The 15,379-nt window shown below is 30.0% G+C and overlaps 1 protein-coding gene across 1 annotated transcript in view; it reads left to right on the top strand.

The window, feature by feature from the left end:
* LOC107441908 (uncharacterized) overlaps positions 1-15,379 on the top strand; it is a 195,311-nt gene that overhangs the window by 36,842 nt on the left and 143,090 nt on the right. The window contains exons 16-22 of the mRNA XM_087160784.1: positions 1,792-1,886; positions 4,378-4,475; positions 4,551-4,672; positions 11,686-11,804; positions 12,881-12,984; positions 14,737-14,895; positions 14,979-15,257. Coding sequence (XP_087016910.1) covers positions 1,792-1,886; positions 4,378-4,475; positions 4,551-4,672; positions 11,686-11,804; positions 12,881-12,984; positions 14,737-14,895; positions 14,979-15,257 — 976 coding nt within the window. The remainder of the gene's footprint in view (positions 1-1,791; positions 1,887-4,377; positions 4,476-4,550; positions 4,673-11,685; positions 11,805-12,880; positions 12,985-14,736; positions 14,896-14,978; positions 15,258-15,379) is intronic.

The raw sequence follows: 15,379 nt of genomic DNA, 5'->3' as shown, positions 1-15,379 counted from the left end.
GAAGTGAGTGTTCTGAGTGTTTAATCGTTGGTATTTTCAAAATAATTTGTTAATTGATAGAATAAAATTTTTTTAATTGTTGATTTGCTAATTAAAAGCGAGATTGTTAAATGAAAAGAGAGATATTTAGGTAAATTAGTCAAGGCTAAGAAAAAAATGGTCATATTTTTTTTTAATTAATGGAACGTGCTCAAAAATATAAAAGATTTTATTAATAAGTAATTTCTTAATTAAACTATTTATTCTTAACTACCATATATAGGTAGAATCAAGCATAGTATTCATACCAAAAATTATTTCAGCATTCCAGCCTTTAGAGAGAAGTAGGTCCACCGCTCTTGTACCTATATTGCCGTTTTTTTATACATTTAAATTTACACCATCCATATACTCGACTATATGTCTAGTCATGTCATTGTTTTATCTCTGAGTAATGTCAGGTTCAATGAATCAGTGAGAGCCCACCAGGGCTGGTACTATGAAACTAGAACAATTCTATGTTCAGCAGTCCGATTTATAAGTATGGTTAGTTAAATTATTATAAATTAATTTTAATAAGCAAAGGATTAAATATTAATGAATAAATCATGAGGATAACTTCAGAGTTTAATGTTAGGTTAAACTGTTAGGTTATGACTTAGTTGGACTTAATTTTTTTTAATCTGAAAACCGAAATAATAATAAATATCTATTTTTGTTTAAGTCATTCACTTTGCAGGATAGATAAGGTAATTATTCTATGCAATTTCCTTATAGTAGCGCAGGTAACTTTGCTTCTAAGAATTTTTCTAATATGTATTAATATATATGTTTTATCGCAGTAGTTCCCAAACAGGGTTCCATGAAACCCTAAGGTTCCGTGTAAGAGGTAAACGGGTTACAAGAGTTAGGACTTCTTTTAGAAATTTTGTTTAACATTTTTGAAACCTGTAATTATATTTATGTCCAATCAATATTCCATTATTTACTTACTTAATATTTTGATTAGCTTTGCGATATTATTTAAAGTAAAATGCCAATGATAAGGAAATATCAGATTTCTTTAAAAAAAATACATATAATTTTTCAGATAACAATATAGTAATGAACCATTGAAAGCATTCATTATTAAATACTGCATTAGTACCGAAAACTCTGCCAAACGTTATTTCAAACCGAAATAAAATGACTGTATTGTTAATAAATAATGTGTTTCTCTACTAACAATTTTCAACGTATGTAGCAGTTCATTTTAATTTTAAAGAAAACCATAGTTAGGCTTATTTCTATCATTTTCAGCTTATGTTTATATAGCAAACACAAATTCATAAGAAGACTGCATTAAGCTTCAGAACTGTCGGATATAAAACCTAATATAAGATTATTAATGATGAAACAATACCATTTTTCTAACTAAATATTTTCTAAATACAGCAGTCTTGTATAGGTTAACACCTTCACAATAGTCTTTATATACTGTAGTTATAAATTGAATTAATATTGCTCATTTAGGGTTTCGTAACCAAAAAGAAGATGGGAATCCCTGCTTTATTGCATAAATTTTGAGTTGTAACGTAAAAAAAAGAAACCTTCATAGGAAATCAATGATTAAATAGTTTTCATTTGAAGTATAAGCAAAATACTAAATTATTTACCCTTTAGAAATATTTTTTCACTGTAATTATTATTTTAATACCACTTTGAGAAAAATTTACCCAATGACTGTTCGAATTAGCGGCTACGTCATACCTCTTTGATTATTGTTTTTAAAATTACTATCGATTCACAATTTTTTTTTTCTTTTTTATGTAGGATCGATCATAGTTCATTTTCCAAGTATGCATACAAAAACGAGAGCATCGATGATTTGATATCTGTGATGGAGTGTGGGGCTCAGCAAATAAATGGTAATTATATAGAACCACTAACTGCACTAAATAGTACTACTTATACATAGAATTTAAATGAATGTTAAATTAGTTTTTACTTGCTTGCTTTATTTAAACAACTGGGTGCCTAGGCCACGCAGTGGCCCCTAACCCATCCATCTTAAAAATTATTACAGTGAATATAACATTTTGATTTATGTAACAGTGAAATTAGTTTTTTTAAAAATGGGCTTTCTTCTCGATTTCTGGAACATAAATTTCGAGTGGTAAGAATACAGTACAAGCAGCATTTAAAAAAATTCCCTTACGTATTCAAAAACTTCTTCAAAACTGCGTTGCGCAACCATCACCGAAATTGAATTCTATTCAAATAATCTACCACCTTAGTTCTGAAAGGAAGAAGGGAGCTAGAGTGTAGGGCTCATCCGGGATCTTTCAATTTATAGACTTTTAATGCGGTATACAGACCCTCTAACTACCATGAGTTTCTTGTAGTTTCAGAAAATATATATCATAGAGTAGTGATGGTTCAAGCGATAGATAGATCGCTTCGCAATGAGGTGTCCCGCGATCGAATCCCAGCGATGGCTGGTTGATAAGAATTCACACCCGGTTCGCACCGATTACAGTGCTGACGTAAATTATCCTCAGTGGTAGACGAATCATGGGTAAGAGTTCACTTGCCGGCAGGCTAACCGTGGGACGATTTCTTGGTTTTCCTCCCCATGTAACGCATAAGTTCTATCAGAAAATCCTTGCAAATTTTTCCCAATATTTGATCTAGGAGTTCGCTTGTCTTTTAAATTGGAATCAAAATTTTCAATGTTACGGATATAAATATTGGTAGTAATAAATTCAAAATTAGGTCTGCTTTTTAACGACGGTTATTTAAAAAAAAGAAAAGAAAAAAAAAAGAAGAATTCATAATTAATAATTAAAATTAAAAGAATTCAATATAGGAATAATTTAAACAAACATATAAACTGTCAGATAAACAAGCGGTCATGCTCTTAATTTCTGATAAACGTTTTATGGAAACTTTGTTTGTTTTAACCTCTTCGAGACGGGCGAGTCATATATGCATTCTCAAGGTGATGAGAATCAGGGTGGGGAAAAAAATAAAACTCGTAGGCAAAATGTTTCTATAGCTGTTTATTTGGGGGAGGAGTAATAATAGTTTGATTTACTTAATATACCACTACTTAATTCAAAATAAAAATTATATAGTTTAAATTAACATTGATATGTTAGAATTAAAGTAAAAGCAAAAACAAGACTTTTAAATCATAAAAAATAAACCTTGTCCAAACTTAAGCTACCGCTTTTTATTTTTTTTTCCATTCTGATTCCCTACAAATACATTTATGACTCGTCCGTCCCCAAAAAGGTTGAAAAACTTTAGTTCACTACCACTGAAAAATGGTTTCTCAAATAACCTCAAATGTTAGAAGGTATGAGTCTTTTATGTTTGACACATTCTGTTTTACACACAAGCCCAGTTAATAACACGTTTAATGCCTCGCTAATTTTGCATTTCTTGCCCGTCTTGTCACACGGTTAATAACTACTAACTTAATTAGCAAATTTGATAGATTTTTTAAATTTTTTTGAACAGGTTTAGCATGACATAACTGTAAAAAAGATGTGAATTATATAAGCCTACAAATTGTTTAGAAATAATGGTGAATAAAAATCTACTCAGTTGAATTTATTAAACCAAGAATCACAATTAATAAACTACAACTTGAAAATATTTATTCGCTGTCCGGAGCAAGTTGGCATCTCTGTGTGCATATTGCTTTAATTTCTTCAAACCATTTTAGTAACGATAATAATATAAAAAATTAAAAACTTACTCGAATTATGTGTTTTTAATAATCTTGATTTCGCCAGTCACCGATGACCCCCGTGGAGCTACGAACAAACTCAGTGCCGGTCACCGGTGACCCCATGGCATTCAACGTGTTAATTATAAGTTATTATTTGTTAGGCTTTATCATTAATTAAATATATACATTGTTATATAAATTTTTTACTTGTTCAATTTAAACTTGATCAATTATAAACTCGTTCACACTCAACAAAATGTCATGACGCTCGTGCAGACAAAAGAAATTTACTTAAAAATATAATTAAAAAAGTATACATCAATATCGGTATATATATAGCTTAAATGAAGATAAAAGCTCAAATTTTTATGAATAAATATGTATTAGATATATTAAAAGCGATGATTAAGAAGTGTTTAAAAAAATTTGCAAATGTAAAAAAGTAACTTTGATTTGATTTTTAAAAAAAATCCGTAGATTTCCGGTAAAATTATCGGAGTATAGAATATCGAGCAGACGTATTATGGTTGAGCGTAATAACGCATGCGCAAAGCATCATGGAATAAAATCTCCTGTGGGCAAAAATTCGCAGAACAAAATTTTTTCATGTATCGAGAGTTCAGTTTATTCCATTAAAGTTTCATGTTTTTTTAATAATACACTTTTTGTTAACCCCAAAGGAGTTATACATCCGAATTTCGAAGATGAGTCAAAAATTGTATCACCTAATTCTACAAGCTTCATCAACGGACTGAACAACTTAGATAAAGATAAATTTGTAAGTCTGATTTTAAAATCATTTAATTTGTTTTATTTATGCCACATTACTTAACTAGAAATAATTATTTTACAGATAAACGAGAGGAACATTGTACTTGCAATACTGAAAATGAAAGATATTATGAACTATTTTAAGTTAAATCCTCTATTTGCGAGCATAACAAAGTTTTTCAAAGAATCAGATACAGTGACAATGTAAGTACATGATTATTTTTTATTTGAGTTTAATTTCTTTTCTTTAGTAAACTATCTAAGCCTACTACATTATTAGGTTTATTCATTTTATCGTACGAAAAAAGCTACACGTTGAATGCTATGCTAATTTTACATGGCTTGCCCGTCTGGCCACAACGAAAAATAACTGCAAACTAAATCTGCAAGTATGAAACAAATTTTGCTAATTTTTAAAAGGTTTAGCATGACATATCAAAGTGGTAAATTATATAAGCCTACAATTTGTTTAGTAATAGTATTGGATGAAAAATCTTCTAAATTGAATTTATCAAACCAAGAATCACAATTAATAAACTACCACTTGAAATTATTTATTAGCTGTCTGGAGCAAGTTGGTATCTCTGTGGGTATAAATAAAACTATTTCTGCGTGTTCTATATTGCATTAATTTCTTCAAAACATCTTAGAAACGATAATAATATAAAAAAAATTAAAAATTTAGTCGAATTATGTGTTTCTAATAATCTTGACTTCACTGGTCACCGGTGACCCCCATGGCATTCAACGTGTTAATGCAAATTAGCTTTTTGAAGTTGCGAGTAACAAATTATATTTTTTATTGAAAAAAATTGTGTATAATTATATCTTAAGTTCATTCAAGGCATAAGGAAACTTCATCGTTTTAAACGGTTCTAGAATCCACTAACACTTGAATAGTTCTTGAACTCATACGTTCACCAACTTTCTTAAATCAAATTCCATTAATAAATAAGAGAAAAAAACTTACTTCGAGTTCAAAAAGGTCCTCACAATAAATTTTGAAATGATTTTGCTTCATCAACACGTGTTGTTCTGACTTGGAAAAATTACTAAGTATTTTCAAAACTGCTGAAAATTTAAATTTACCCTTTGAGAAATACAAAAATATTCCCATATCTTTCCCCCCATATATTCTGCCTTTAAATTAACAGCATTACGTATAGCTTATAATAGATATTACGAATTATAGATTACAAACACTACATATACAACAGTACTTATACAATTACATACACAACAGTACATACACAACAGCACAAATACATATACAACAGTTACATATACAATTTACTACTACTTCAATAAATGTTCAGACCTGATAATTCACTGCAAAACTAAAGCTACTCATTGTAACTAAAAACTTTTTAATATGCATAATTTTCATTTTAATCATCATCAATCAAATCGCAGTTATACTTAAGGTGACCAGAGGTACTCAAATCTTGAGATCAGACCCCGAATTTCAAAAGTTGTCCTCAAAATCTTCTACTCAATTTGAGGACAGAAAACATCCTGAAACCTATTTTCCTCGAATATCCACGAATATATATTTCAAAGGAACTTTTTTATATGCATTGAGATATCAAAAGCAACATACTAAAACTAAATGATGAAAATTCCATACTCGTCTGTAAATAATTTCAACAAAAAATAAACAAATTTGAATAATTGTTTACTAATTCATTTTGCATGTGTTAAGTAAATGCAGATATGTCAAAATTCCTTAGTAATGATATCACCTGATAGTAGTTATCAATTTTTAAAAAAAAGTTACATTGCTGAGTTTCCAATTCATTAATAGGGGAGAATGGAAATAATATATGGATGTCTTCGAATCACAGAATTGTTTGAGGACCGCCGCTGATTTGTCGTGAAATCATGGTCACATCCGATCATCTTAAATACGTACTAACTACGTCAATGGTCGACAAACTTAGTTTTAAAAGTGCGTTCTACCGCACTTAAGGCTCCTATACTACCAAAGCTGACATATCAAGCAATATTGGAGCAATCAAGATCGCAAGTTAACGTTATGTTTGTATTAGTTATGTTATTACAGATGCCAATTGCGTCGGACACGCCAAAATAATTTAAAAAACGGTAAATAACTACAAAGTAAATTTTGCAAATATGTAGTTGACAATATTTGCTTGCTTTTAAAAAGGTAAAACATGTAATAAGTTCTCTAAAGTGGTGAATTATATAAGCCTACGCATTGTTTAGAAATAGTGGTGGATTAAAATCTACTAAATCGAACTTATTAAACCAAGAATTACAATTAATAAACCACCACTTGAAAATATTTATTCGCTGTGATTATCATAGCTCTTTGCTCCAACAATAAATGATAAGTCGGCCTGTCTAATTCAGGGGCTCTAACCGCACTCAAAGTTAAGGCAACGCCTCCACATGGTTTTTTATGAGTAGTCCGATCAGACCACCATAGAGATAAGCCAGTTTACGAAAGAAGCATTTAATAGAAAATCTATTAAAAATTAGAAGGTGGTAGCAAATATATGTCTAACAATTCGTGTAATTTACGAATATTGGTTTGTCTTATTCAATTCTCAAATATAATGGAATTTTTGGAATTGGTATACATATAAGAATAGTAATTGATGTAGGAAAAGAAAAACTCAATTAACCTATGAAAAATTAGTTTAAATTTTAATGCCATTTTTTTTCTTGGTAACTACCACTACCTATTAGGAACTTATTGACTTTTATTTTTCTTCGCTTATAAAATAAGTTTATAAATGTTACCAACTTCAGAAGGAATTATGCATTTTATAACTTTTATATGTTTTCTCATACTAAAAAATGGTTGCCAATTTTATTCAAACGCACTTCAAAAAAGCTGAAGTTTTTAACAAACGGAAACCTAAATTAAAAGTGGTAAAAAAGCTCACCATGAACCTTAAAAATTGGTGGTAAGTATACTTACCACAACCTTAAAAAGGGATAAATAATGAAGACTATTATTACCACTCTCACAAATAAACTGCGGTAAAAATAGTTTGGCTACCAGTATTATCTTTTTTACCGTGATTATCGCCACACTGAGAATGCATATATGCATTCTTAGTAAGGCGAGTCATATATATATGACTCGCCCATCTCGAAGAGGTTAAAAAATGGGCGTAATTATTCTTGCGCAACAAGTTTTATTACTTAATTCGTTACTAAAAACTTTTGCAGAAAGCGGAGCATTTGGCATCCCTGTATATCCACTTAGCTTAATTTCTCTATTTTTCTTCCTTCTTAGTTTTGAAATATATACAAGGATGCCAAGTACTCCACTTTCTACAAAAGTTTTAAGAAATTGGTAGCAAATTAAACTGTAAAACTTGTAGAATATAGATAATTATACCCACTCTTTAAAAGTTTAAACTCAAGATACCTGCCAACTTTCACTCTTTCCGAGAATGGATTTTCTGAGTGCTCGTAAAACAATAAGCGAAGAACAATCTGACTCAAAAATATATTTATATTTTGATCCTGTTGAAATTCGCTTGCGCAAGGATTATTATGCTTTTATATATTTATTATAATTATTTATATGTATTGGTGGTCAAACTCATTTATAATTATTATTATAATTCAAAAAGTTAATTGGAATAACATGAGTATTGCTACCACTTTAAATATGAAAATAAAATCTTCCGGAAAATCCGGAAAAATTGGCAGGTATGAAATTACATTTCATATGAAAGTTTGTAGAGATGAAAAAATTACTTGAAATGAAAAATATTAAACTTAAAATAACAAAAATTACGTTATCGGTTATCGCTAGGAAATAGTTTTTCACAAAGTAGAGCAAGTTGGTATTTCTGTTAAGATTAAGATTATTAAAAATAATCAATAAAAAAAGTATAAAATAACTACCACTATTTTAACAAAAAATATTTTAATATATAAATAGAGAAATCAAGTAATGTGAATATGTTTAAAAAAAACGGCATTAATTTTAATCAAGTAGCTATCATTTAAATAAATGGTAGCTACAAATTGTTAATAATAATTCAAGTGAGGAAAGAACTCCTGTGATGAATATACGCTTAGCACTTCCTTAACTCCTTAAACGTACTAACATGGGCGATTTTATATCTCGGGTTATTTAATTTCTAATGCCTGTTTGAGATCCATTCTATTAAAAATTGATAGGCTAGATTAGATTTATTTACCACAGATGACATCACTATGGAGTATTTCTCTTAAGTAAACCACGTGGTGCATTTTGATGATAAGCCATTTGATATATTAATTTAATTTATTAATTGACTTAATTTGATTTTAATATTTCGAAACTCAAAATTAACATCTAATCAAATTGTTTAAACTTTGTTTGTACAGTAATTTTTTTCTATAACTTTTACACCAATCCCAGATCCCTAGTCATCTGAAATTGCAAAAAATAACTTACACCATACCTATAGAAATATATATATATATTCTTTATAGTATATATATATTCTATATATATATATATATATTATAAATATATTCTTATAGATATATATTCTATTTGTCAAAAAAAATCGATAATTTTCTACCAGTTATTCCGAAACAAAAACTCGTGGTTTAGCCCTTTCGCGCCATCTGTCACAAACACGTGCCAGCATAAAACCGTATCAACCGGGGTAAAAAGATAAAACTGGTAATCAAAGTAATTTTTTAGCAGTTTATTTGTGGGCGGAGTTATAATTGTTTGATGTATTTCTTTGTTCAAAATAAAACTATTTAGTTATACTTTGAACTAACATTGATTATATATATCAGACCTGCCAACTTTTAATCCCTTCCATTGCAATTTTTCCCAGTGGTATTAAAATGGAATTAAAACTTCAATTTTAAGCAAACAAATACGTTGTATTTGAAAAAAAATTAAGCTGACAACTATGATAGTAACGCATATTAATATATAAGCTTAATTTTTGTAAGAATAGTGGTGAACAAAATCATTTAAAAATTAAATTTATAAAAGAAAAAATAGTATATATTTACTACCACTTTAAATATGAAAATAAAATCTCCCGCAAAATCCGGGAGAGTTGGCAGGTATGTATATATGATTAAACTAACAATAATTAAAATAAAAGCAAAGTAAGTCCGTCAAATTAGCAACGACTACATTTAAGTTACCGTTTTTTATTTAATTACAACTTGATTCTGATTTTGTACGAATGCTTTTCTGAATCACCCGTCCCCAAGGGTTTAAGAGGTTAAATGAATGGATCCTATTTTTCAAAAAAGAAAAAAAAAGTAGTAGCTTAAGTTATTATATAATTTATTTTATAGACATAATAATGTTCAGTTGACCATAATATGCTAAATATTAGATTTTTTCAAAATTTCTGTTTGCGAGATAACGAGCCACGCTGTTCAGGAACACGAAAGGTGTATTCATAAACGCATTATTCAAGCGCACTTCAAGAAAGCTGAAGTTATTAACAAGTGGAAACCTAAATTAAAAATGGTAGAAAAGTTAACATGGACATTAAAAATTGGTGGTAAGTATGCTTACCACGGCTTTAGAAAGGGTTAAAACAAAAACAAAAAAAATTAACTTCACCCTTACATTGGTAATCTGAATCACATTTCAAATTAAATATATTAAAATAAGAATCAAGTATAAATGCAAAAATCTTGGTTAAAAAAAAAAAAAAAAAAAAGAGATCAAAAATTGGTAAGAAATTTTTTTCTCTATATCTTTTGTCCGAGAAAAGGAAAATATCCACGTGTAACAAGAATTTTTTTAACAGTAATAACACATATATAAAACTTTATATATACGAAAAAACTAAATAGTTCTGAATAAACAATAATTGAGAATAAGAAAAAAAAACCTAGCTAGAATTGAAGGGGTTTTAACAACGCCTCATATAACTTAAAGCCTCCACACGGTTTTTTATAGATGGTCCGATCAGACCACTGTGAAGGATATCCACTTTCCGAACAAGTCACTTAATACAAAATCTAGTTAAAATAAGAAAGTGGTAGCAAATATATGACTAAAATTTTTTTTAATTTATGAATATTATTGGTTTGCCTTACTCACTTGTCAACCACTACAGATTCAATTCTCAAATATATATAATGAATTTCTCGCAATTACTTTTATAAAAGGTTTTGGGTTCATGCGCACAACTGGTTCACTTTTTAAATAGTCTGCGCGGACTACTTATAAAAGACCGTGTGGAGGCTTTTTGATGTAGGAGGTGATGGTTTCATTACATGTTTTTCTTCTTTTTCATCTTACTTAGGTGTCTGGTGTTAAAACTTAAATAAAAATAGTCAAACGAAAGCATTATAAGGGACAGTTCGAGCGTGATCTTTAACCCCTTGGGGACGGGTGATTCAGAAAAGCATTCGCACAAAATCAGAATCAGGATGTAATTAAATAAAAAACGGTAACTTAAATGTAGTCGTTGCTAAATTTACAGACTTACTTTGCTTTTACTTTAATTATTGTTAGTTTAATCATATATATAATCAATGTTAGTTCAAAGTATAACTAAATAGTTTTATTTTGAACAAAGGAATGGTGAATTAAATCAATCAAACAATTATAACACAAATAAACTGCTAAAGAATTACTTTGATTACCAGTTTTACCTTTATACCCTGGTTGATACGGTTTTTATGCTGGCACGTATTTGTGACAGTCGGCGCGAAAGGGTTAAATCCTTAATGAACCAGCTCCGGAATTAGCAAACGGGAGCACTGCTTGCCCACTAAAGATGTAAGACTAGAAATAATTTAAATTTTTTCTGGAAAAATCTATTCTTGAAAACTATTATTTTTCGAATGGCTATGAGTTATATAATATGAAATAAATCTTAAGGCACTTTACTGACCGTTATGTATTCGATGAATGAGCAAAGGCCATTTGTGACTCGTGAATCCAGATCCACTTTAAGTGTGAAGTTATATTCAAGAAACGTTATAAAAGTTCAGATGTAAGTTATATATTCAAGAAGTGTTACAAAACTATATATATATATATATATATATATATATATATATATATATATCTGTGTGTATGTTTAATTAAAATAACGTTTCTTAAATTTTCTTTGATCGAAATTCTATAACAAATTCTTCAAACCACATTGAAATTACTTTTATCGGTATTTCATTTACGCTTGTTCAACAAAAGTAACTAATTTTTTTTTTATATAAAACCTACATTTTAAATTAATCTGATTAAACAGACTTACAGAACTCGAAAAGGTGATGAATGCAGCGAAAGAAGGAAACAACAACTTTTTACCTGCAGAAATTCTGCGGCTTTTACCAGCTTTGATATTTGCAACAAAAGATTTGAAAACAGGTAAGCTTTCGGTATTTAATAAATACCTTAACTCTAGTCTAAATTGCCTTTGGCAAATTATTTCGCAATGTTCTCATATAAATGTAATAGTTTTGAATTTAGTCTATTAAACACAAAATATAAATTATGTGCTTAATTAGTATATGAAAAATCAAAATAACAGGGCTTCTAGAAGTCCCTCAAAATTTTCATTTTGCTGATACTTTAATAAGCTCCCCGTGAAATAATAGAACATTATTTTATAATATCGAAAATAATAGAACATTGTCTCAGATCTCAGTGCGCTACTGATCTTTGAGACATATAATGGGGGAAAGTGTGAAGTGGGAGTAGAATTGGGAGAAAAAGGGGTTCCAAGCACCAAATAGTGAAGTCATGAGTGGAAAACCAGTTAATTGAATATATGAAATCAATAGGAAATTAAACATAATTGAAATTAAGCTGGATTAGAATATAATAATATTTACATGGGGCAAGATTAATATTAACATTTACAAAGGTGTAATAAAATAGAAAATAAAAAACGAAAATATATAGAACTATTTACATATTTACACGAGATTGACAAAAATCTGTCAAAGACAAAGAAAAGGTTATATAAGCGATAGATAGTCCCACCTTGTCTGCGACTCTGTTATAGTGATGATGACTCAGGCATCCTGGTCATACCACTCGTTTCTGGGTTGTTCACCAAACTGAAGTTACCAATTTATCGTTCCCGCGGCTGCGACCCATTTGGTTTATGAAATAATAGAAGATAAGTGATATGTTATAGGAATATTTGAATAATTTTAATGGTGGGCAACATAAGTTTAATTCAAATTTACTAATACAAAAGTCAAATTTACTAACCCCAATTTCTATAACATGCAAAAATATTCCCACGAAGCGAAACAAGTTGGCATCTCTGTGTTATGAATTGGACGAGAATCTATTATATTTAACATGCTGCAAACTTTTTACACTTTGTGGAAAAATGCCTTATTGGGAAAGCTAAGATTATGTTTTAATGTATTTTTTATTGATGTATATTTTATAGTCTACATACCATCGATTTAACTATTTATAAATTTCAGGTTTTTCCCGGAGCATAGCAGAATTAAAAAGTCTTCCATCCATTGTATCGTTACTCGTCGACGATATAGAACCTTTCATATGGAACTCTATATCTCCTAAAATGGTAAATATATAATTTTTTTTTTTAATTTTTAGGTTATCTTTTTAGTTATATTATTGAATTTGACATAAATTTAGTTCTGCATAATAAATTTAGTCTACATAAATTTAGTTTATTAACCCTTTCCAGTGTAGTGTAGCCAGTCTAGCAACGCTAATTCTACAAATGTTACAAACCACTAGAAATGTAAAACTTAAATTCAGATTTTGAGTTAATTTTGTTCCTCTATAAACCTTTATTAACCTCTTAAAAAAGGCTCAACACGGTTAACTGCAACAAAGTGGCATCATATAAGTCTTTGAATTATTTAGAAGTTTGGTGAGTAAAAACCCTATAAATCGAATTTACTAAACCAATATTCAACATTAAAAAACTACCTCTCGAAAATATTTATCCGCTGTCCGGAGTAAATTGGCATGGTGGCATTTATAGTCGCCAGTGACATCCACGTTTAAGCGAGTTTTTTTTTTTTGCATTCACCAATTAGAGGCCAAATCGGGACTGCCAAAGAAACGATTTCTTTCTAAATCTAGCAACCTTGTGACCTTTTTTTTAAAAAGACATCTATAAATAACTGAAATAAATAAAAATAAATTTTAACTTCAAATATACCAGAATTACTTAATACTAGGAGGCTTCGCCCCCAGCTCGCTGGTGCTCGCCAACCCCCGGAACTGCTTTCGCAGTTCCGGGGGTTGTCTGTTTGAAATTATCTGTTTGAAAATATCCTTAGTAGAAAAAGCTATTGTAAGCAGTTGTTAACTCTCTATAACCGGAAGTCGAGCGAGTCAAGAGCTCGACATTGTTGTTGTTTACATTTATATTGAAAACATCATGTGTAAGAAATGTTGTCGCCATTCACGGACTCTGGACGTTATTCCTCACATACACTTTTATCGTTGTATATATATATATATATATATATATATATATATATATATATATTCATGAGTTTTAAAATGTATTAATTTTGAATGAACCAGCTACGGTTGGCAGAGCAGTCTTTGTAAAATAATTATCTAATGAATTAATTTTTATTTGGATTTGGTCTACCACAAATTAAAATACTTTTAAATTTATCATACAGTTAAATTTTAAACGCATCATGATCAGGCTGTTGAACTAAGGCCCATTTTACTTAATTGAAGCCTATAAATTATTTTCACTATGTATAAAAAGTGGATCAATACATTCTGATTCCATCTCAGTAGTCTGAGCCGTGGAGGTTCAAGGGATAGAACATTCGTCTTCTAATGAGGCGAACCAGGTACGAATCCCAGCGGTGGTTGGGTGATATGATTTTGCTCCTGGCTCGCAACGCCCACAGTGCTGTCGTAAAATATCCTCAGTAGTAGATGGTAGACAAATCTTGTGTTTGAATCTATTTACCGTTGGGCTGACGAAAGAGATTTTTGTGGTTTTCCTCGCAGTGTGGTTTAACAAATGCGTGTTATACTAAGCGCCCCATCTCTCACTCATGTGGTAACACAAATGCTGGTTAGTTCCATCCAAAAGTCCTCCACGAAGGCTTAATTGGCTCAATGTTTGATCCAGGAGTTCCCTTGTCTTCTGATTTTGGTTCAAAAGTACAAGGATACTAAGTTAAACAACGGTAGTCTCTATCTCAGAATTGTGTGGATTGTTTTGCGCCAGTTATAAAATAGAAAAAAAACATCTCTCTACCCTAATGATAGCCTATATTTATAATAGTGTGACATTTAAATAATTTGTTGATGATCTTTATCGTTTATTTAGGTACGAGATTTCTCCGATCAAAAGTACAGTAGAAATTTCTGTATCGATACAAATACACTTGAAGCTACACAACTGCACTGGAAATGGATGCTTTGTGAAGACTCTTTGTCAGCTTTTCGTCTTCCTCTGCCGACCTCCAATGAAGAAACGATTAAAATTGTACGATAATTCAAATATTTTTTACTGATTCCATTAATCATTTCATAAAGGGTTTTGACTCAGATATTTAATTAAATTTTTAGAACGATTCGAGACTGCCGTTGAAACTGGATTTGAATCTGAACGAGACTCTCGATGCCAAAGTATTCTCCCGAATGACACTTCAGGTTTCTTCTCAGGTTGGTTTCCTGCTGAAGACGGTTCTTCAGTTCTTGAAACCTGTCAAGGGTTGTGAAAATACGTGCACTGCAGACGCGATGTTAAAGAAAATGTGCTTTTTAAGTCGAATGCAAAATGTAAAGAAAATATTGCAGGATCAGGAGACAGGAATTGCAGGTGTAGAGAGTGACGATATTCTACAGGTAAGACTGCGAGTAATTTTTAAAAATCTTTTTAAAAGTTTGAAAATTATTAAAAAATATGTCTGTTAATTACTTGCACTTCGGGTACTTTAAAATGCCATTTACTAAATATTACTATAGGA

The sequence above is a fragment of the Parasteatoda tepidariorum genome, chromosome 4, assembly GCF_982258835.1.
Source record: "Parasteatoda tepidariorum strain Cologne lab strain chromosome 4, Ptep-v5.0, whole genome shotgun sequence".
Classification (NCBI taxonomy): Eukaryota; Metazoa; Arthropoda; class Arachnida; order Araneae; family Theridiidae; genus Parasteatoda; species Parasteatoda tepidariorum.
This window is presented reverse-complemented; position numbering and strand designations above follow the sequence as displayed.